Source organism: Brachypodium distachyon, chromosome 2, assembly GCF_000005505.3.
Source record: "Brachypodium distachyon strain Bd21 chromosome 2, Brachypodium_distachyon_v3.0, whole genome shotgun sequence".
Taxonomy (NCBI): domain Eukaryota; kingdom Viridiplantae; phylum Streptophyta; class Magnoliopsida; order Poales; family Poaceae; genus Brachypodium; species Brachypodium distachyon.
In genome coordinates this window covers 39,608,031-39,627,796 of record NC_016132.3, presented here as the reverse complement: position 1 = coordinate 39,627,796, position 19,766 = coordinate 39,608,031, and the positions used below count along the sequence as shown (strand labels likewise).

At 43.0% G+C, this 19,766-nt stretch overlaps 3 protein-coding genes across 5 annotated transcripts; 1 reads left to right on the top strand and 2 right to left on the bottom strand.

Annotated features, from left to right (window-relative positions):
* Positions 1–1,083: 1,083 nt before the first annotated feature.
* Positions 1,084–11,735, bottom strand: LOC100836641 (methionine S-methyltransferase). 2 transcript variants are annotated; one of them, XM_003569087.4, is made up of 12 exons: positions 11,351–11,735; positions 6,190–6,383; positions 5,685–5,891; positions 5,494–5,589; positions 4,820–5,008; positions 4,440–4,628; positions 4,128–4,364; positions 3,873–4,007; positions 3,441–3,752; positions 3,127–3,306; positions 1,864–2,826; positions 1,084–1,602 (listed from the first exon to the last, which is right to left on the bottom strand). In XM_003569087.4, the coding sequence occupies exons 1-12, from the start codon at positions 11,658–11,660 to the stop codon at positions 1,291–1,293; spliced, it is 3,324 nt and encodes a 1,107-aa protein (XP_003569135.1). In that variant the 5' UTR covers positions 11,661–11,735; the 3' UTR covers positions 1,084–1,290. The 2 variants fall into 2 exon arrangements, with proteins under 2 accessions (XP_003569135.1, XP_010231871.1); XM_010233569.3 differs by lacking the exon at positions 11,351–11,735 and adding an exon at positions 8,007–8,339.
* Positions 11,736–13,484: 1,749 nt separating this feature from the next.
* On the top strand, positions 13,485–15,810 carry LOC100836026 (ras-related protein RABA2a). The gene is made up of 2 exons (XM_003569085.4): positions 13,485–13,898; positions 15,145–15,810. The coding sequence occupies exons 1-2, from the start codon at positions 13,704–13,706 to the stop codon at positions 15,637–15,639; spliced, it is 690 nt and encodes a 229-aa protein (XP_003569133.1). The 5' UTR covers positions 13,485–13,703; the 3' UTR covers positions 15,640–15,810.
* A 137-nt stretch (positions 15,811–15,947) lies between these two features.
* LOC100835716 (ras-related protein RABD1) lies at positions 15,948–19,542 on the bottom strand. Of its 2 annotated transcripts, none has more exons than XM_003569084.3 (8): positions 19,303–19,538; positions 19,121–19,193; positions 18,962–19,009; positions 18,787–18,834; positions 17,601–17,672; positions 17,180–17,335; positions 16,843–16,946; positions 15,948–16,326 (listed from the first exon to the last, which is right to left on the bottom strand). In XM_003569084.3, the coding sequence occupies exons 1-8, from the start codon at positions 19,317–19,319 to the stop codon at positions 16,227–16,229; spliced, it is 618 nt and encodes a 205-aa protein (XP_003569132.1). In that variant the 5' UTR covers positions 19,320–19,538; the 3' UTR covers positions 15,948–16,226. The 2 variants fall into 2 exon arrangements, with proteins under 2 accessions (XP_003569132.1, XP_024314880.1); XM_024459112.1 differs by lacking the exon at positions 15,948–16,326 and adding an exon at positions 16,461–16,717 and having other exon boundaries at positions 19,303–19,542.
* Positions 19,543–19,766: the final 224 nt, after the last annotated feature.

Below are 19,766 nucleotides of genomic sequence, written 5' to 3'. Positions count from 1 at the left end.
CGCCCTAGTTCCTTCCCCGCTCTTAGTTTGCTTTACAGGAACCATTTTCGCGAGGAAAAAGAGGGTTCCAATGAATTCGGGAAAAAAAAGCACATTATGGCCATGACCAGCTAAAGATCGCTGGCCGTCGCATATTGGTTGTAATTTTAACGAAGTTAACCTACGGCGACGACCGCGATCGTACCATCACCACCAACTCCAATTTAATAAAAAATATATATATATATATATAATAGATAATAAAAATAAAATAAAATAAGTATAGTATATATATATAATAGAACGGACAGTGGCATATTGGTTGTAATTTTAACGAAATTAACCTACGGCGACGAACGCGATCGTACCATCACCACCAACTATATAATAGAACGGACAGTGGCATATTGGTTGTAATTTTAACGAAATTAACCTACGGCGACGACCGCGATCGTACCATCACCACCAACTATATAATAGAACGGACAGTGGCATATTGGTTGTAATTTTAACGAAATTAACCTACGGCGACGACCGCGACCGTGCCATCACCACCAACTCCAATTTAATAAATACATTTTTTTATTAATTAATCTTGTCTTCCTTGAGAAGTTACTTCACATGGTAGATTCTTTGTTGAGTTTTGGCTTTTGATATACGAGGAATTTTGAGTTTAGAAAACGAGATTGTAAAAACTTGAAAACTTACAGTTCTAACGATTAAATCTTAGATAAGCGAAATAAGATGAAAGATGGAACCTTTGCAAACCACTTAGAATGTATTTTATGAAACCACAGAGACCTCTACTCGCGAGTTTTTTCAATTAAATATTTTTACGTGATTACATCTTCTACATTTTATATTGACTGAAGATGAACAAAAAACAAGCTTCTGCTTGATTTACTTGTGGTTTTAACTAATTCCTTTTTGCACAGCATGTAGAAGCATTTTTGAAGAAGTTAATTTACATATAGAAAGCCTTTTTTACAGCTATTTGAATTTTTTGGAGAAGGGGAAGGATGCATCTGATCTGACAAATGACAAGCCCCTCTTATGAATGGTTCATCAACCCTAGACACTGAATGAAATATGCTATAACAGGAAGAAAAGAAGGAACCTGATATTACAGCTTCCAAAGGTAATATGCAGTGCATTCTTCAGATTAGAAACCAATTGCCAAATACATTCTACACCACAAATTCCGTGCTTTTATTCCTTTTCACAACAAAGTTAAGTTCTCCAAGAGGCAAATGAAAGATAGCGTGTGGTTACACCTCTCCAGGTTTTACATGTTCTTCAGCCACTCGGTTCCTAGTTACCGTTCGTCAAAGCATTGCCTCCCAGAACCAGATCCCTGAACTGAGTGATGCAGTCCATTGCCCGGTCGAATTCGCCGCTCTCCAGGGCAAAGCTGAACCGGCAGTAGTCCGGTATCCCAGTCCAAGAGCTACTGCTTATGCACAGCCCGTTGGATCTGAGGATGGCTTCCCTGATGTTGCAGCCATCGAGCTTGCCTTCAAAGCCGTCGACCTTGAGTGATTTGCCGATGTAGGCAGTTGGTTTCGCCAGCATTGATATTCCGCCATGGCAGCCGACAGCACCCCAGCCACAGCTCTCTAGTGTCTGTTCATCAAAGTTCAAGAAAATAAGAGGGAAATTGTCAAATGTGCATAGCGAATTCTGCATGTTCAATTTAAACTCCTTACAGCTGTTCAAAATATGTCTAGATACATGCACTTAATTTCATTGTTATGTCCAATTTTTCGAAACATATGCTGCTGAGGTTCTACCACTCTTTCTCTATGAACTAAGATTTTAAAGGGGCCACAACTGATAAATGTAAGAAAATCGAGAGGACAGCACGAAATGTTACAAAAGGCTAACCTTCATCAAGTGGTTGGCACGATTCTTCAGTGTCTTCTTTTGCTCCACAATGAGATTAGAGAAATGCTGATCCTTCTGGTTCTTAAGACCCAAAAGTTTCCTGAAAGTGTACTTCAACGTGCTATGTGGCCGACTCAAGCTTGGGAAACTATAAAATGTGTCGACCAAGGAAGAGTCACTCAATATTAGAAACCCAAAGTCAAGCCCAGCCGTGGTCAGCTCAAAGGACAGCTCTCCAAGCAGGACAACAGAGAAAGAGGGCTTTGAACAATTCACGGTAGAAAGACATCTCTCCAAATTCCACTGATTACAGATATCAGTTTGGAACTCCAGACCAGAGGAGGAGGTATCTATCACTACCCTGGCTCCATATTTAGCACAAACAGAAAGCAGCTCCTGTATATCATCATCACTGTACAAAAAACCAGTAGGGTTGATTGTTGGCCCAGAAATATACACCCATGGCCGAGATACTTTCTCGAGTGCGTCTGCTAGCACCTTTGGTTCAATCTTGAAGCCTGAATCTGACTTTGTTGAAATAGTCAAGGTGTTTGCATTCACAAACTTTGCTGCTGAGACATAATGCCCGTTGGTGCCCAAGGGAAAAAGCAAGGTGCCTTGTTCTTGCATGCAACAAAGAACAAGCTTGTTGAAGAGCGCAAGACAGGTGTTGCCATATATAATTTCAGATCCATCTGCTTGGAAACCATAGCTATCTTTCACCAGCTGTTGAATGCTGGAATGAACATCGGTTTCAGCATCAGTGATGTTTTGCCTAACAAAACTTTCAAAAATAGAGGCATTTACTGCAGCAGGTACGGGCAAAAAGCTGCGATCTAAATCCATATGAATGACACCGGATTCCTCAGAAGAAGGAACGAAAAATTCAGCTCCTTTTAGGGTAGACATAGCTGATTTAGAGAATCCTATCATCTCCTTAGGTATCACCTCTGCAGGTTCTCTCTGAAAAAGAGCAACAAACCAAAAAGTACACATTAAGGTCAGAAACTATTGATTAGGTCCCTGACCACATAATTATTTACTCACAGATAGACCTAAGATGAAAAACATAATCAGACATCCATAACAAATTGAGGGTGTTCATTGTGGTGTTACCAGAGTACCCAACTAACAGGGGACTAATCCAAGATTTCAGGATTATCGGACTTATGTTGAGGGGAATGTCCACTAAGAAGAAGCCATGATGCATCTTGTCGTGAGAATGTAAAATGAGGAGAATTGGAAGAGGCAGGTGATGTTTACCTCTTGCTGTGGATGTCGGTCACCAATTTGAAATGCCAACAGCTCATGGAAAAGACAGCCATAATAGTGCTGGCTGATCACAGAAGTATGTCCTTCCAATAGCTCAATAGTTTGTGACAATGCCTTATAGACAGCTGCATCTTCAGAAATGGTAAAAGCAACCTCTAAATCAGAATAAACCTGCAAATAAGATAAAGCAAATGCAGATGAAAACATTTAGGTGGTGTTTGTGAGGTAGATATAACATATAAGAGACAGAACATGGCATGCAAGTCCGCTCACAAAATTAGTAGCTGTGGTAAAGTTGCAGGTACCTGATTCTTTACTAAACCGCACAGTATAGCCGCATGTGAAGGTAGGGTCTTTCCAGCAAGGTACTTCAATACACCGTTTGAGCTTGGCAGACTAGACAACTCCAGATGTTCTGAAATATCTAGGAGTAACCGGGAACCAACATCTTTTGTTACGCTTAGTAAGTTCACAAAAGCAGCACTGGTGATAGCCTCAAACTGAGCCATGCCAGTAACAACAACCTGAGGCTTCAGTTTCCTGATCAACTCAATTAGCAAATCTGATTGACGTGGAGCTTCAATTACAGTGACTGTGTCTTCAGCATGGTTACTTCCCTGAAATTTAAGAGAGAAGCAATAGCATTAACGCTCTCGGCACCATCCTTTTTCTTCACAGAGCAGATATGTATTTTCCACAGTTCACACACACAGAGAAAGAGAGACTTCAAAGAGTACCTCAATTGCTAAAGATGTTAACCATTGCTTGGGTAAGTGTCTGGTCAGATGTTCATCAACAATTGCAAGCCCTGGTGAGAACAACCGAAGAGCATTTTCTATTGCAACAGCACGGGAAGGGAATACAACAACATTCTGGTGCACCAGAAAAAGAGAAGGATCATCATATGGAGCATAAGGAAGAAGCACCTAATAAATTAACTTATGAATTTCAAGTAAGACATAATTGTAGAGGCAATAGACAGTAAGTCTTACATCAGGAATTAATGGAATGTGGTGGTAGCTTTTCATAAATCCAGCAACAAGATTGCGGAAGTTTAAACATCCAGCTGGAGGTTCACAAGGATTGGACTTATTCTCTTTCAAAAAACTAGCTAGGTATGCTAGGAAAGGAATTTTTTCATCAGCCACAGAATCATCATCGAACGATAAATCGAGGGAGCTGCTGACATCATGAAATCCATCTTGCAGGAACTCAAATATTTTCTTCACCTGGAATTCTTCATATTAGTACTATTCCCATCATTATATTTTTGTGTTGTAAATATAAGGAGTGCACAAAGGAACCTGGTTGGGCTGGCGAAGCTGACAACTATACACAGACAAAGCATGTGAAATGCGACCACCAGATTTCATGTATGCCCAGGCTGTGCGTGCACATACAGGCTGATCCCCAACAAGATCCATAAAAAACTCAAAGCGATGTCGGCTATTTTTCTCAATTTCAACTAAAGCTGAGATATCTGTGTCAGCAGCCTGCAAAAAACAACAACTGGTTGGTAATAATCCTCAACAAAAATGGCTTTAGAAAATGTAATCAAGTAGATGGATCCTAGGACGAGGCTAGAGGCTGGTGTGCAACAGGAAGAACATATTCTTGACTAAACCAGAACACAATGTCAGGGAAAAGACTGGTTAATTAACATCTGGCCCGCACAGCATCATACCTGCATAATCTTTGTTTGCCAGAGCTTATTGATGCGAAATCCACGTCGTAGAAATAGACGCTCACACACACCTTGTCCTGGCCGGCCTCCCATGTTGAATACCATAAGACCCATAGGCTTTATGACAGCTATCCCTTCCTCAACTGCCCGAGCAATCAACCCAAGGCCAAATTGATCCTCAACAAAACCCTGGATGCAGTAAGATATATGCAGTAAGTTCACAAACATGACAAATAACAACAGGAAACTGGAGTAGCACAATCAGCGATAGTAAGAGATATTAAATTGCGTAAAACTATGTGTAACATCACTTCATAAAGATTACAATTTTTTTAGCAACTGATCAAAACTTCCGGATGTCAATAGGCTAAAACATGTGTATTTAATTAAACAGGCTAAAGGGTGTTTGTACTTATAGGTTGTAACATGATGAAGTTATGCAATAGGGGGAAGCTGAGGTGAGGAAATTTCAAGTATAAATTACTGACCAACCAAGTTATCCAAGTACCTGACATTTAATCATTTTTTCTTTTGTTCTTTGAGAAAAATTAACATATTTGGGGACTCTGGCATGAATACCCATTAGTATTAGGTAAACTGAATGGCTTGACTTTAGCACACGTCAATAAATTTTCATTAAGTGATAAACACATTGAAGGTATCTCTCAAATTACCTGAAGAGCACAGTAGTTGCTCAAGGAGTACAAGAACTCCTCACTTGAATTTTCGGTTACAATCTTTGACATTGCCTCCGGATTGGGGTTAAGAATCTGAAAGGCAAATTTTGAGATTAAGCATTTTCATTCAGGCCTGGTCTGCTATAATCTGTTTTCACCAGAATGGTAAAACCTGACACTGTCAGTACCTGTGGTATGCATCCAACAATGCGATCAAGTTCTATCTTGTTATCTCTACAATAAGAGAGAAGATCAGATTCATAGAATTCGACTCTATCGAGCAATGTTTTCCCCTCCCCGTCATAGATTGGGAGACCATCGTCATCTAGTGCATTCAAGTAAAGGTTTATCCATGCAATCTTGATAGCTCTTGGGTTTATATCCAGACCATAGACCTTCAAGGAACAAACAATGCTCAGCTTGGCTTTTGACAAAAAATTAAGTTGCTGGACTGTTAAGTAATGTCGAGCTGACTGGAAACAAATGCGATTCACAGATATGTGTAGCCTTGTTCAAAATTTGAAAGCAATATGCAAGAATTTTTTTCACAGTTATACCAAGTTAGACCGTCAGCAGATGGGCAGACACCTAAAAGTTTTATCTCATGTAACCTCAGTAAATGTCTAACTGCTGCAGGTCCACTTCTATAACAATGATGATAAGATAAACATACACAGAGCAAGAGACACCAACCTTCGTAGGGGACCACTTTTCAGCAAGCGCAATGGATATCCAACCATTGCCACATCCCAACTCTGCTACTGTCTTATCCCTAAAGATGGAATCTGGATGCCGATTGAGACCCTCGTAGAAAGTGAATGACCAATCTTCAGGAATGAAAATGCTAGGTATTTCCATCATTGTTAGCTTCTTTCTTTGCTGGAATCCTATAAGCAGTTGATAGATTGTCAAGCTATGAAAACCAAATAATAGATACTTGAATAAGACAACATCCATGTATTAGTAAACTGGGAAGCTCTTGACATTGCACTAACTAAAGGAGCAGTTTATACACTAAAAAGAAACAGACAAATTCTGTCAGGTCCAAACTCCATATAATGTAAAGAATCTTGTAAACCACAGCTGTTCTAGTACAAAGACTATACCCCTATATTCAATAATAGTTAGAGATATCAAGTTTTTGTTCTTACGACGATAGTCGATAGATTGTGCAGGACTGTTCTACCAAAGAAGAAATTTGAAAGAAAAAAAATATAACATTCTCCTCCAAATACCTAGCTTACACGGTACAAATGCCTAGAGGCCATGAAAATACTCTTATAAATGAATCACTTGATCAATGTCAGTGTTCTAATCTCACGTGAATTTTCCTGGTAACTTCTGATTATCAAACCTTCACAAGCCAACAAATTAGTAGGTGTCCTTGACAACAAAATAAGGTGGTGACCATACCTTTTTTGGTTTCCTTTCTAGGTCACCTTAGCTCTGGCTCTTTACTTTATTTATTTTGAAACAGAAGGTAGAGCAGTCCCTACCTATTAGTATATCCAAAATAGGCTAGGGTCTGAAGGCAACAGTTTATGGGCTCTGACCGAACTTGAATTTTTACCTTTTAGTAACAAATACATTTTAACCTGTTCAAAAAATGTACAGATTTCTAATCAATGCAAAAGGAATCTCTTGGAAATGGTAGGCATTAAATATCCTAATAAAGCCAGCCTCCCACAAGGAGGCACAGCACATTATGTAAATAAAAGCAACTTCTGAAGCAAGCCTAAAGCTAGCGTCACCATGTAAAGTTGTAAACAACGAAGCAAAAGATGCCAGATAGACAAAGAAAGGCATTTCCTATTTCATATAAGCGCCAAACGGAGAGATCTAAATTATTCAACAACCGAGACAAACTGTTCCCCGGATAAGGAGCACTGGGATCAAACAATTCCAAAGAGATAGACATATTTATATATATTCTTCCGGCGACACCTAACGCTTACAACAGTCAACAGCATCACGCGGCGGCCACATGGTCCACGGGATACACTGAATCTGCAAGATCCCATATGCATCTCAACAAACAAGATTAGTATCAGTGCATGCATAATCGTACCCTAGTTTTTCTTTATTAGTAGTAATGCAATGCCATGCACTCATGCTAATGTAATCCTTCCATTCCAGTAGGTGGCCTACTTTCTACTAGATCTCTGTTATAGTATCTGTTAGTCTACTCATAGCACTGTCTATCCACTTAGCAGCCGTAGCGCAACCAATAATGACAATTTGGTACCCCCGTTTAGCATCCACTACTACTGGACCAAGATTTTTACCATGGAATTTGTATTTCTGATAGCAGTAACCGGATTAAGAGTTAAGACGTAGTAGTATTTGGTTTAATTTTTTTTCTGTCTTTTTTGTTCTAACAAAATCACGCGATTATCCAGAAACAGATCGCGGAATCCGCGAGGCGACGAAACGAACAAACCTATAGCGAAAGATTTGCGGGGGAGGAAGGACGAAGGAGGATGGCCATGGGGGGTGAGCGCGAGCGCGACCTTGGAGGTGGGGGTCGAGGACGACGTCGTGGATGCGGAAGTGGAAGGTGCGGAAGCAGTCGTGGCCGGCGGCCGGGTCGCCGGCGAAGCGGCGGCGGACGGCGCCGAGGAGCCTCCGCGCGGCGGCGCGCGTGGCCGGCGCGTCGAGGCGCTCCAGCACGGCCTTGGCGGCGCCGTACGCCGCGTCACCCGACGCCGCGCACGACGCCAGGAAGGCGTCCACGTCCTCCGCCGCCATTCCGCCTCTCCCGCCGGGAAGGGTTAGGTCAGAAGGACAGTGATGGTTCGAGTGGAAGGTGGAAAGCAATGGCGGAGCGGAGAAAGAAAGGATCTTTGCTGTTGTTGCTCTCTCTCGGGCGGGCTATATAGTCGGGGCTTTGTGTTGTGGGGGCGTGTCGCCGTGGCCGGCGACGAACGGGAAAGGTGGGGGCAGAACCGTAAATTCCTATTTATTGTTATTCATTTTTGTTGGGAGATCTATATAAATATTACACTATCCTCCACAAAAAAATCGTCCAATAATGACCCTTTGATTTTTGTTTCTAAGATTAGGAGGCAATCAAAAAATTATATAATTCCGAGCAGTGGTAATGCTCCTTTAATTTGAAGCCAAAATTCTTTTTGCTTAGCTTAAGCTATGGGATTCAGAAAGGGGAAATACTAGTGATGAATCATGATTGATTAGGCACACGTGTCGCCAGTTAAGTCGGTGTCACATAGCTTTCTTTTTTTTCTCCATTTGGTTCTTTCTTCCCTAATTTTATTGCAAGTAGTAAGAAAAATATTAATAGGATCTGTAGGATATTCCTGGTCCATGGCTTTTTTTTTTGTTGCTTTGGAGGTGGAAAAGCAAGGCTAGCTAAAATAGACCCCTGATGGGATGAATCCTCCAATCCACACATTTTCTCTTCCAGTGTGCAACAAATATATAATTAGCAGTAGTGCTAACAAATTTTTTTGTCAATTGCTCATGTACATGTGGATGCGGTGCATGAGAAAAGTTTCATGATCACTTTCTTAGACGAAAAACTAATTATGCATGCACTCTTTTGATTGTGGGAATTCCATTAGAAAAAACATGATCGAAGATATTGGTGCTACCAAAACAGAATTGGCTTTCTATGTCGAAATTTCAACGCCCACTCTAATTAACGAATTGCAGAGAAGAAAATGTTTTCCACGTGCAAAAGCTGTAGCTAATTCATTCATGGTCCTGTGGGTAGCTCTAGCTGAGTCGTTTTCAGTTTCTTGGTGCCAAATCTTTTTCTTCTCCCTTTCCTTGCTTTAGCAGAGCAGATCTTATATTTCGTGGGCCAGGAAAATATGACCAACAGGCCGAAGCTGTCTCTGTCGACGGTCGGCCCGGTACATATGTTTCGGATTAAACAAGAATAAATCCAGTCCTCCTCTTGTTACGATAATGCAAGCAGCTAGAGTAATCCCAAATCCAATGTACCCTCTCCCGTTCTAAAATCTTGTTGTTGTTTTATCATAAATTTGAACTAAAACAGCGACAACAATTTAGGATCGAAGGTAGTAGTAGATTATTTCAGCACAATTTTTCCACGTCAATTCAAGCTACCGTCCAATTAAAAGTAAAGTTTATTTCAAGCTACCGTCCAACGACAACAGTTTAGAATCGGAGGTAGTAGATTATTTCACCACAATTTTTCCATGCCCTCTAGCTTTCTTTTTAAAGTAAATTTCACGGAACCACAAGTTTTGAGGCAGACTTCTCAAGAAGCACTGATAGATGCTAATTTGTCCACAAAACCACACATTTTATGTCCAACTGTCCCACTCCACCCAAAACACTGGTTTAAGCGTTGTTGACGTTATTTCTTACAGGTGAGGCCCGCATGTCAGGTGCCACGGCTTTTTCATTACACCCCTTGTCTTTTTCGGGTTTTTTCTCGTCCCTTCATCTTCTTCTACCTCCGGAGCCAGCCGGCCGTCCTGCTTGCGAAGCTCGGCCCGAATCCGGGCGTCTATCCGTGCGAGCAAGACAGGGAAGGGCTCGAAACTGACTTTGACTTAATTTGCAACTTGCAGCAACGGATCAAAAGAGCTAGCAATCAGTAAACGTGAAAAGCTAGAAATGGATTAATAATCCATAAAACAAACAGAGCATGGAGGGCACGGAGTCAAAGAGTCGGCACATGTGTTGGCTAACTATCAGAGAATGAGAGGGAGAGGAGGATGAGAGGTAGAGGTGAGAAGCTATACCTTGGAGCTCCTCGAGCAGGGGATGACGGCAGTGGGCAGAGCCCGAGCAGGGGATGATAGCCGAGTGGGCAGAGCCCGAGCAGGGATGATGGCCGAGCGGGCAAAGGAGCTCCCTGGAGAAGCCGATTAGGTAGAAAACATGATGCGGACGGCGGCGGAGAACCAGAGGCGGAGCCATGGGAGGAGGAGGAGCCCAGTGGTGGAGGCGGCGCGGGAGGGCGCACGCGGCCGGCGGGGCAGAAGGTGGGAGGAGGTTGCGAGGGTGTCTGCTGCCGGCTCGGAAGGTCATGCTTCCCCTTCCGGTCTTCCGGAGGAAAGTGATAGCTGGTGAGTACTTGTTCCGCCGTCATGGAGAAGGAAGTGCGGAGTCTGGACGACGTCGTGAAAAAGAACGAGGAAGTTATCGATCTAGAGAAATGATAATTATAGCAGGGGCATGCGGGCCGAGGGCGGGAAGGCCACGGAAGAAGAGATGGTTGCGCTGTGTCCGCTCAGGATCAGCCTGGTCTGGTGCTTCGTAGAAGAAGAAGAGGGACGAGGAAATAAAGAAAAAGATGAGGGGCTAAATGAAAAGACGCGACGCCTGACATGCGGGCCCCACCTATAAGGAATATCGTCAAATGCGCTTAAATCAGTGTTTTGGATGGAGTGAGACAGTTGGACACAAAACGTGTGGTTTTACGGACAAATTAACATCTATAGTGCTCGTTGAGAAACCTGCCTCAATGAATAGATCGATCGGTCGGTCAATAAAAATAAAAGTTTTCTTTTTTCCGTGGTGAGCCAAATTAGGTGTCGTTGGAAGTTAGTAAACAGATAATTTTCTATCGAGAGTTGGAAGTATATTCCTCCTAGGAAACATACACAAGAGACTTGGACGTTGACTCTAATCAACTGAGTAATTAGCTAGTCATTACCAGCATAGAAAAACCATCACCACGCACATCTAGTCTTCCACTGTCATCAACAGAGAAAACGGAGAAGAAGAAGAAGAAAAAGATTGTAAAATTTCCTAAGCTCTTGCTTTTCTTGTGCAAAGAATTAAGGTTTCATCCATCGATAAAAAAATAAAAAATGCTTATAACAAATTAGTCAATTTACGCAAGAATATGGATTACCTGAGGAGGAGGATGAGGCCAAGGATGTGATGGGGAGGCCGCAGCGGGAGTCATGGAGGAGCAGCTCGCGGATGCAGAACCCGTACCGCCGGAAGAACCCGTCGGCGCCGGAGCCGCAGAAGATGGACTGGCGGCGGAGCGCGGCGAGGAAGACCCTGGCGTCTCGCCTGGTGGCCGGGTCCTGGAGGTTTGCCAGGAGCGCCCTGAGCTCCCCGTAGGCCGCGTCCCCCGACGCCGCGCACCGCTCCAAGAACGCCGCCGCCGTCGACGAGGACGATGGCTCCACAGCGGCGGCGGCCACGCTTCCCATGGCTTCGAGCTCGATCGATGGGAGGAAGAAGAAGCAGCAGCAGCAGAAAGGGAGCTGGCTATAGCTAAGTCGTCTCCTGCTAGTCCTACAAGATAGCTCTACATGTGTATATATAGCAGCTAAGCTAGGGATTAATTTGATTAAATCAAATATGAACTTGAGTAATTATTTAGGTGCGCGCGTGGCCCTGCCTAATTCATATAGGAGTATATGCATGCATATACAATCAAGCGAGTCTTTAATCGGATAGTACTATTTTTATACAAATTCACGTCAGTAAATTTGAAACGGAGGGAATATATATGTACTCCAAGTCCTAATTTTATCCTATGTCAAGAAAGTTCAAGTTTGTTCAAGTTTATAAAAGAATCGATATATATTAATTTTTATTAAATCTGTCCTGATATTATAGATTTTAATAGATTGTCTACAGATTTTACCAAATTGAATAAATTTGAAATCACGACAAACTTAGGAGACTTCCTGTATTTATGAACGAACGGAGCGACTAAATAGCATATACTGTCCAAATCGGTCGTGATGTTGTCATGGATCATGTGTGTGTGGACAAAAACACAATTAAACACCCTTAAAAACGCAATTAAACACGCAGTATGCATGCATTTGCAGATCTACTTTAACATAATGCAGCTTTCATGGGCACCAAGGGGCATATATATATCATCATCGATCCGACATCAGGTGAAAGGTCAGTGGTTGCATGCACGCATATATGCATGTGGACCTAGGTGCATGCATATGCAGGTTAATTCATTCTAAATTTGACCGATTAATTAACTATACATCTCGATCTTGCAACAACGATGTCCATCGATGGTAATCCCTTTCAATAATCATCACCATCACAAACCGTACCAATTAACGTGGAAAGCATGCCAACTTTTAGTCTGTGCCAGTATTATGCAATGTTTTGCATACTTATTTAATTACCAAGTGTATATACTTAATGAGCTACGTGTGTCGACTCATGGTTGGCCACACCCCTTAATTGGTGAACTAGGAAACTAACTAATACCTGTTGCTACTAGGGGTTGAAAACTAGCAAATACACGCTGCTGGTTTCATTAATGAAACTGGGAGCCTGGCTCCTTTTACTCTAAAAAAAGGGTTGAAAACTAACTGAGATTAACTCGATCTATCTAATCCCTTATTCGATCATTACACAAGAAAACAAACAACAAAAAATCACCTTTTTAATTTGTGTAAATCAGAAGTATTCTTGGTTACCACATGTAAGTGTAAGTGTGACGTAATCGGTTTGCTAAATGTTTGTACTTAGTGTTAGTAAGTGGGAGATCGCCCTCCCGCCTCTGCTGGCCTGATGTTCCGCGGCACACGCCTCCCGTGTGCTGTGTCGTGCCGTGTGTGGGAGCGGGTAGCAGAATTAGCGGTGGAAGGCGACAAGGGTTTCAGCTTTCACCCTGTCTACAGCTGTGTCGCACGATCGAACAGGGCCGATCTGAAGTTTTACTCTACTTTCTCTCTCTCTGATCTCTTTCCTTGCGTCTGACATGAATCTTCGCTCCAATGAACCTCGCGGCCCTCCTTATGCGGAGATGATGACATGGCAGAGATGAAGAAGGATCGGGGTGAGGTTGCATAGGATGGTGACGTGCCGTGGCAGGCAAAGGACATAACTTTGTCGAAAACTGTTTTTTTTTTGATAATTGTATGCGTGACAACTCCTTGTCAAAAACTGATTTTGTTTTACCCGCCACTACGATCGAAATGAGTGTAAAGAAGAAGGAAGAAAGAAAGAAAAAAACCATTCTAGTTTGCACACAACAGAATAAGATCACCAAAGACAGACAAAGGAAGGGAAGCAAGCAGCAGAGCAGAGCAAGCACCCCACTTGAGCTGACCCAGCCAGCACGCTACTCTACTCTACCAGTAAATGCAGCTAGCCACTGCTCTCACTCAGTCAGACAGCCAGCCAGCCACAGCAGAGGGAGAGGAGGTGATTAATCAGGAAGGGACGAGGAAGAAGAAGCAGCTTAGGAGGAGTAACAGAGGCAAGGAACAATGGCGGGGGCGGGGTCTGGGCGTCGCGGCGGCGGCGGCGGCGGAGAAGAGGAGTACGACTACCTGTTCAAGGTGGTGCTGATCGGGGACTCCGGCGTGGGCAAATCCAACCTGCTCTCCCGCTTCACCCGCAACGAGTTCTGCCTCGAGTCCAAGTCCACCATCGGCGTCGAGTTCGCCACCCGCACCCTCCATGTATGTATGCAATCTATCCCCTCATCTTGCTTTCCTAGCTAGATCGATCCGTCCCGCCGCCGGATCTGCGCTCCAGATCCGATCAATTCGCTGCGGTTACTACTAGCTAGATCGATCGATCGATTCACTAGCAGGGAGGGACCTCATGCTCATGGGGAACAGATTCAGATTCAGAGATGCTGCCTAGTACTGCCTAGTCCATGAACAGATTCAGGGGCAACTTTCTTGACACCTTTTTTTTATTACAGTTTTCTCTCTGCAATCTGCATATCTGATTGGCATTCTGCTAGTTAGCTAGCTAGATCTACCATCCACCCGTTGTTTGATTTTGGTTTCTCTAGGCTTGCTGTTTGCTTGCTTGCTGCACCAATGATCCTTGTTCACATGTGCCACGCCCCAGATCAACAAGACTATCTGAATTCTAATAGTAGCTGTTTGAGCTGTTCAGATTACTGTTTACAGTACTTTTAGTGTTACTAAAACAGAGTAGGAGGGGAAAACATGAACAAAGCTGCTGTCTTTGCTCCTGATTGATCAAAGGAATTCTCGGTGAGTTTGCAGTAATCCGGGCGCTTTTCGGGCGAAAAGTCGTATGTGTTCTGATCCGGTGATCCGTGTCGGACTGTACGACTAGATGCCAGCTGCGCGCTTTCTCATCCGATTGGAACTTACTGGCTTGCTGCTTGTGATAGGCCATACTCTACCTGCACCAGCATTAGTGTTAGTTCAGGCTAACTAATATTCAGACACTGTCAGTCAGGCTCAATTTGCTTAGCAAGTGGGCCTGTCAACTTTGTCTTTGAGCCCATAGTTTAACTCACACCTACTAGCAAGTAGTAGCAACAAGCTACCAGAGGTGCAGCATGATCACAACCCCAAATTTGCTTCTTGTTTGCTTTTACTTGCTATTTTCACAGTTTCAACCTATAAGGATTTAAGCAGCTACAAGGAAAACTATTTACCTGAACTAAGAAATAGATGTTGCAAATGGTTTCAGTTTAAATGTCTGGACTAGCCATTTGAATTTCTTGTTTTGCAACACCTCTAATGACTTGGTTTCGTTAATGGAATCGGGGATTTACCTCCGTTTCAGAAAAGAAAAACGAAGAAATGAGAACAGACATCACTATGATGAACCTTTTGCTGGTTTCTTGCTCTTGTCATTCTGGAATGTATAATTTTTCAGTAGGCACAAACAAGTGCAGTGACACTGAATCTCATATGTTCTTAATTTGACATGTTGTAGGTGGAGGGCAAGATAATCAAGGCGCAGATCTGGGACACGGCAGGGCAAGAGCGATACAGGGCGATCACAAGCGCGTACTACCGTGGAGCCCTCGGAGCGGTCCTGGTCTATGATGTGAGCAAGCCCACAACATTCGAGAACATCAGCCGATGGCTCAAGGAGCTGCGCGACCACGCCGATGCCAACATAAGAATCATGCTTGTCGGCAACAAGACCGATCTGAAGCATCTCCGGGCTGTTGCCACGGATGACGGCCAGAGCTTCGCCGAGGCAGAAGGGCTGTCCTACATCGAGACATCCGCGCTGGAGGCCACAAATGTAGAGGAGGCATTCCAGCTGATCCTCGGGGACATATACCGTGCCATCAGCAAGAAGGCGGTGGCTTTGGATGACGGTGGGGCAGGAGGAGCTGGGGGAGGAGTCAAGGAAGGGAAGACCATCAATGTGGCTGCCAGCGACACTAGTGGCGAAAAGAAGCAATGCTGCTCGGCTTAGGACAGATGATGCCCACCCACCGTGTTCTCTGATTCTGTTGGTGCACATTGTGTGATGATTGTTGTCTTTTGAGTTCAAATCTTTGTTGATTCATTTTGTCAGATATCCCCCTTGTTAGACCTGAACTTCACATATCCTATAAAGCAGTTGCTATATATCATATCAATTTAATTGTTTATGTCTGCTATATCTTTCTGGCTACTTGTCCATTTTGAGAGTTACACCAGTCAGCTCTGAAGCTTCCGGAAAGTGCCAAAAGACAAACTCCAGCTAATTAACAACAAGATGGTGCATTTTGAAAGATGACATGATGATTGACAAGCTTTGCATCCACCAGATTTCATGTAATTTTTTTCTACATACAGAAGTCCATCAAATACGCCTAATACGGTGAAATAAGTAACTGAGATTGAATAACAGACTCAAACTGTTGTGAGTAATTAACAATAAGTAGTTGCACAAACTATCTTTAGAATTTCTGTATTCAGTATCCAGTTCAGTGCCTTCTCTAGCCTTTGATGAATATCTTCCAGCCTCCAACCACTCAACCATATATCATGAAAGAAAGGAACTGAGTGCTGATGAGCTTATGAGGAGCAGCAGCTACTCTTCTCCTGCTGAATCGGCTGGCCTTTCCCGTGAAGATGGACGGTTGGTTTCCTCTCCGCCGCAGGTTGGGTTGCCATCCTGCAGGAGTAGCATGGCAAGTAAATACAGTACCCCATGGCTCAATACACCACATGAAAGGCGTGTCACGGGCATGAATATCGCATGGGAAGCATGCACACTTGGTAAGATTTAAAAGGTTCTGGAGGGAACCATAAAGTAGAGAACTGTACGATCTGCATTTAGGCCCCAGAAAAACCAATATGGACACCTTAAAAAAATGTTAGGTCGATAGAACAATTTTCATTATTGCTGTTGCTTGCATAAAAATCGAAGAAAAATGCAAGCACTGAGTTGTCAGATCGACTGATTGCTTGCACAAGAATGCAGCAGATTGGATGATCTTCATGTGCTGAATATAGCAGAAATGTCGGCCTTATTAGTACAAGTCCAGCCCTCCGCAAAGACAAGCCTGGAAAGGGTGGTATAGCAACCGTGGTGGGTGGCATAGCCCACGGGGTGCAGCAAGACATTATTCAACAGCAGAAACATTGGGGAATACACAGAGCTTCTAAGCATCTGCATTTCTTAATTTACCTTTTCTTGATTTCTGATGACATGGTTAAGAAAGCTTTCTCCACATTGATGGATTCCTTTGCACTTGTCTCAAGAAAAGTCATTCCTAGTGAGTCTGCTAAAGCCTGCAATCAATCATAGAATAATTTAGTCACCCGGTTACCATATTAAGAGTCATTAGCCCTGAATAGAAATCACACTAATCCGTATATGGTTCTTTCTTAACCAAAATAGTTTCTAAATGTTAGCAATAATAAGTTGATAGCATCAAGAACTGTTGCATGACCACAGAATCCGTTGTTTGAGTTTGGACTATGACTAAAATTGCCAATGGAAGTGAAAAAGAGAAGATGTTTACCTTGGCCTCCTCTGTATCAACGACCTTACTATCAACCAAATCACATTTGTTCCCGACTAGAAGCTTGCATACACTGTCACTGGCATACCTGTCGATCTCACTCAACCACTGCTTGACATTGTTGAAGCTTTCCATATCTGTCACGTCATATACAATCTGAAAAGTGTCGCACGGACTATATTAATCCATGACAATTCCACATAAATCTAAATCCCGATTCCTTAATGATAAAGCACAGTAGATAATGCCAAAGGACAAACGAACAAGTTCCCTTCAACAATAACGAGCGGAACAGTAAACATAAACTAACTGATCCGAAAGTAGTGTGTTGCATTAGAGGAGTAAAACAGTGCAAAAAGAAATGACCTCATGTGTCACAGCATCAGCATAAACAGTATTATGGTTGTTCAGGAAGGCTTACAATGATTCCATGAGCTCCTCGATAGTAACTGCTTGTTATTGTCCTGAACCTTTCCTGGCCAGCTGTGTCCCACTGAATAAGGAACACGGTATCATTACAGCAAATGGAGGATTGAGTGAACAACAGGGCGATGTTGTAAAGCAATGCTGACCTAACACATCAAGTCTCAACTAACAATTAATCATCAACACACATTTGCAGTCTAAGTTACATAGTAATTAGATAGTCTTTCTTTAAAAAAGGTTTCTTGAAAAAATATAGCAGTTAGCTATTCGAAGAGTACACGTGGCCAAACTAAGGTTAGGCGAGGTAAATTATTGCGCACAGGTCGATCATAAAATAAACAGCTGGATGGCTAGGTCCTCAATCAGGTTGGTGCAGGGCTATCATTTATCAAAGACAGGCAATAATACAGGACCAGCTAAAACCACTTTCTTTTTCTGGCCACCTAAAATGGCACGCCGACAACTGAAGGGCATTACATCACTTGCTGAATTCAGGGAATGCTGCACAGATGGTATATTTCTAGGTGTCACTGCATTCCTCCACAATTTTAACAATGAAGCTATCCCCACCTCCCTGGTTCCACCATTGAGAAATTTCAACACAGGGTTAAGAACCAAATAATACAAACCGATTTCTCACAAAAGAAAGAAAAAAACAAGTAACTATAGAAAACTAATGCCAAGTGCCAGTCACGCAACAGTACTGGCATTTTTAAAGGATCAGTCCTTGCGGATTGTCCTTGCTATTTTAGCTCACTAGTCATCTGCTGGCAGTTTAGGTCCGCGTTCCCGAGTGCACCCCTCTCTTTCAAGAGGACTCACGGGCTCACGGCATGCCAAGCCCTGGTAAGACTCTTCGCTTTGAGTTTTATCAGTACAATGTATCGAGTACAGAGACCAGGAAACCCCTAATTTGTACGATTGCTACCTACCATTTTGGATCAAATGACCATGTATCAAACACCAAGATCTAGGAAAGCCCCATTAATTCCCAGCCACCCTTCTATTTGGTACTATAGCCAACCGGGCGACTCCCCTTTCCATTACTGCATAACAGAAATGCCCAGTAATATTCGATTCTATATAAACTATGAACTCAAGCATCGAATCAACGGACATAAAAAATAACTACCAAGAAAATGAATTCACATTCATAAAAAAAATCATGTCGGTGAACTCACGATCTGTAGCTTCACTGACTTCCCATCGAGCTCGACAGTCCGGATTTTCTGCCGTGAAAAGAAGTTCAGTCAGATGTCTCATGTCTGTACTCTGTACTCGCACTTGCAGCTAGTACTTACTTCATGGTTCATCAATAACAGCAAAAAGTGGATCATAAATTCATGTCGTACTTACAAAATCAACACCGATTGTACTGATGTAGGTATCCACGTACGCATCGTCCTGAAAAATCGAGAGAGAGAAAGTTCTTAATCGCCGCGTCAGTCAAATGAACTGAAATCCCTTTGCAGAAAAATCAATGAATTGAATGAATCGGGAGATGTTGTGACTCACGGCGAATCGGAGGAGGAGGCAGGACTTGCCGACGGAGGAGTCGCCGATGAGGAGCAGCTTGAAGAGGTAATCGCTGCCGGTCGGGACGAACGCAAAGATCTCCCCATCAATCACCCCCCAAGAAAAGAACAAAAGAAATCAAGGTACAAGAAGGAAAGACTGGATTACGACGGGGAACTTACTACTCGATGCTAGCCATGGCTTCCCTTGCTTGGGGATTCGGAGAAACAGAGGTGAGATTCAAAAACAAAGCGGCGCCTCGGAAGGGGAGAAGAGAGGAAGAAGCAAAGGGGAATCAATCGGCAAAGTCGCCTCTTTTTCTTCTTCTTCGTCGTCTGTTTATACGATACGACCGATGACGCGTGAAGAAGCAAAGCTTGGCGGCTAATCAAAGAGCTCAGCTTTGCTTCGCTGTGCTGTGCACAGGATTTGCGAAAAGGCCTCTTTTTTGAGGGGTAGTTAGCAAAAAAGCTGGTCTTTATTTTCTTTGAGAGTACAAAAGTTAATGTATTGTTTTGATTGCGTATTGAGAAAAAGTTAACGGTGGCATTGGGTAGCATTAACATTTTTCAGGGGAAGAAAGTGAATGCTTTAGTCTTATTTTGCTTTCTGTAAAGATATTTCACCAATTTAGTGACATGTGACA

Bases quoted from the DNA above. Each gene is read 5' to 3' on its own strand.
- LOC100836641 (XM_003569087.4), bottom strand. From the start codon at position 11,660: ATGGGAAGCGTGGCCGCCGCCGCTGTGGAGCCATCGTCCTCGTCGACG. The intron at 4,629-4,819 runs GTATGATGCTGT...TGTTTTTTGCAG, and splicing joins GGCAAACAAAGATTATGCAG to GCTGCTGACACAGATATCTC. The intron at 4,365-4,439 runs GTTCCTTTGTGC...GAAGAATTCCAG, and splicing joins AGCTTCGCCAGCCCAACCAG to GTGAAGAAAATATTTGAGTT.
- LOC100836026 (XM_003569085.4), top strand. From the start codon at position 13,704: ATGGCGGGGGCGGGGTCTGGGCGTCGCGGCGGCGGCGGCGGCGGAGAA. The intron at 13,899-15,144 runs GTATGTATGCAA...GACATGTTGTAG, and splicing joins TCGCCACCCGCACCCTCCAT to GTGGAGGGCAAGATAATCAA.
- LOC100835716 (XM_003569084.3), bottom strand. The intron at 17,673-18,786 runs GTGAGTTCACCG...TTCCTTATTCAG, and splicing joins AGTCAGTGAAGCTACAGATC to TGGGACACAGCTGGCCAGGA. The intron at 16,327-16,842 runs GTAAATTAAGAA...CTACTCCTGCAG, and splicing joins TCATCAGAAATCAAGAAAAG to GATGGCAACCCAACCTGCGG.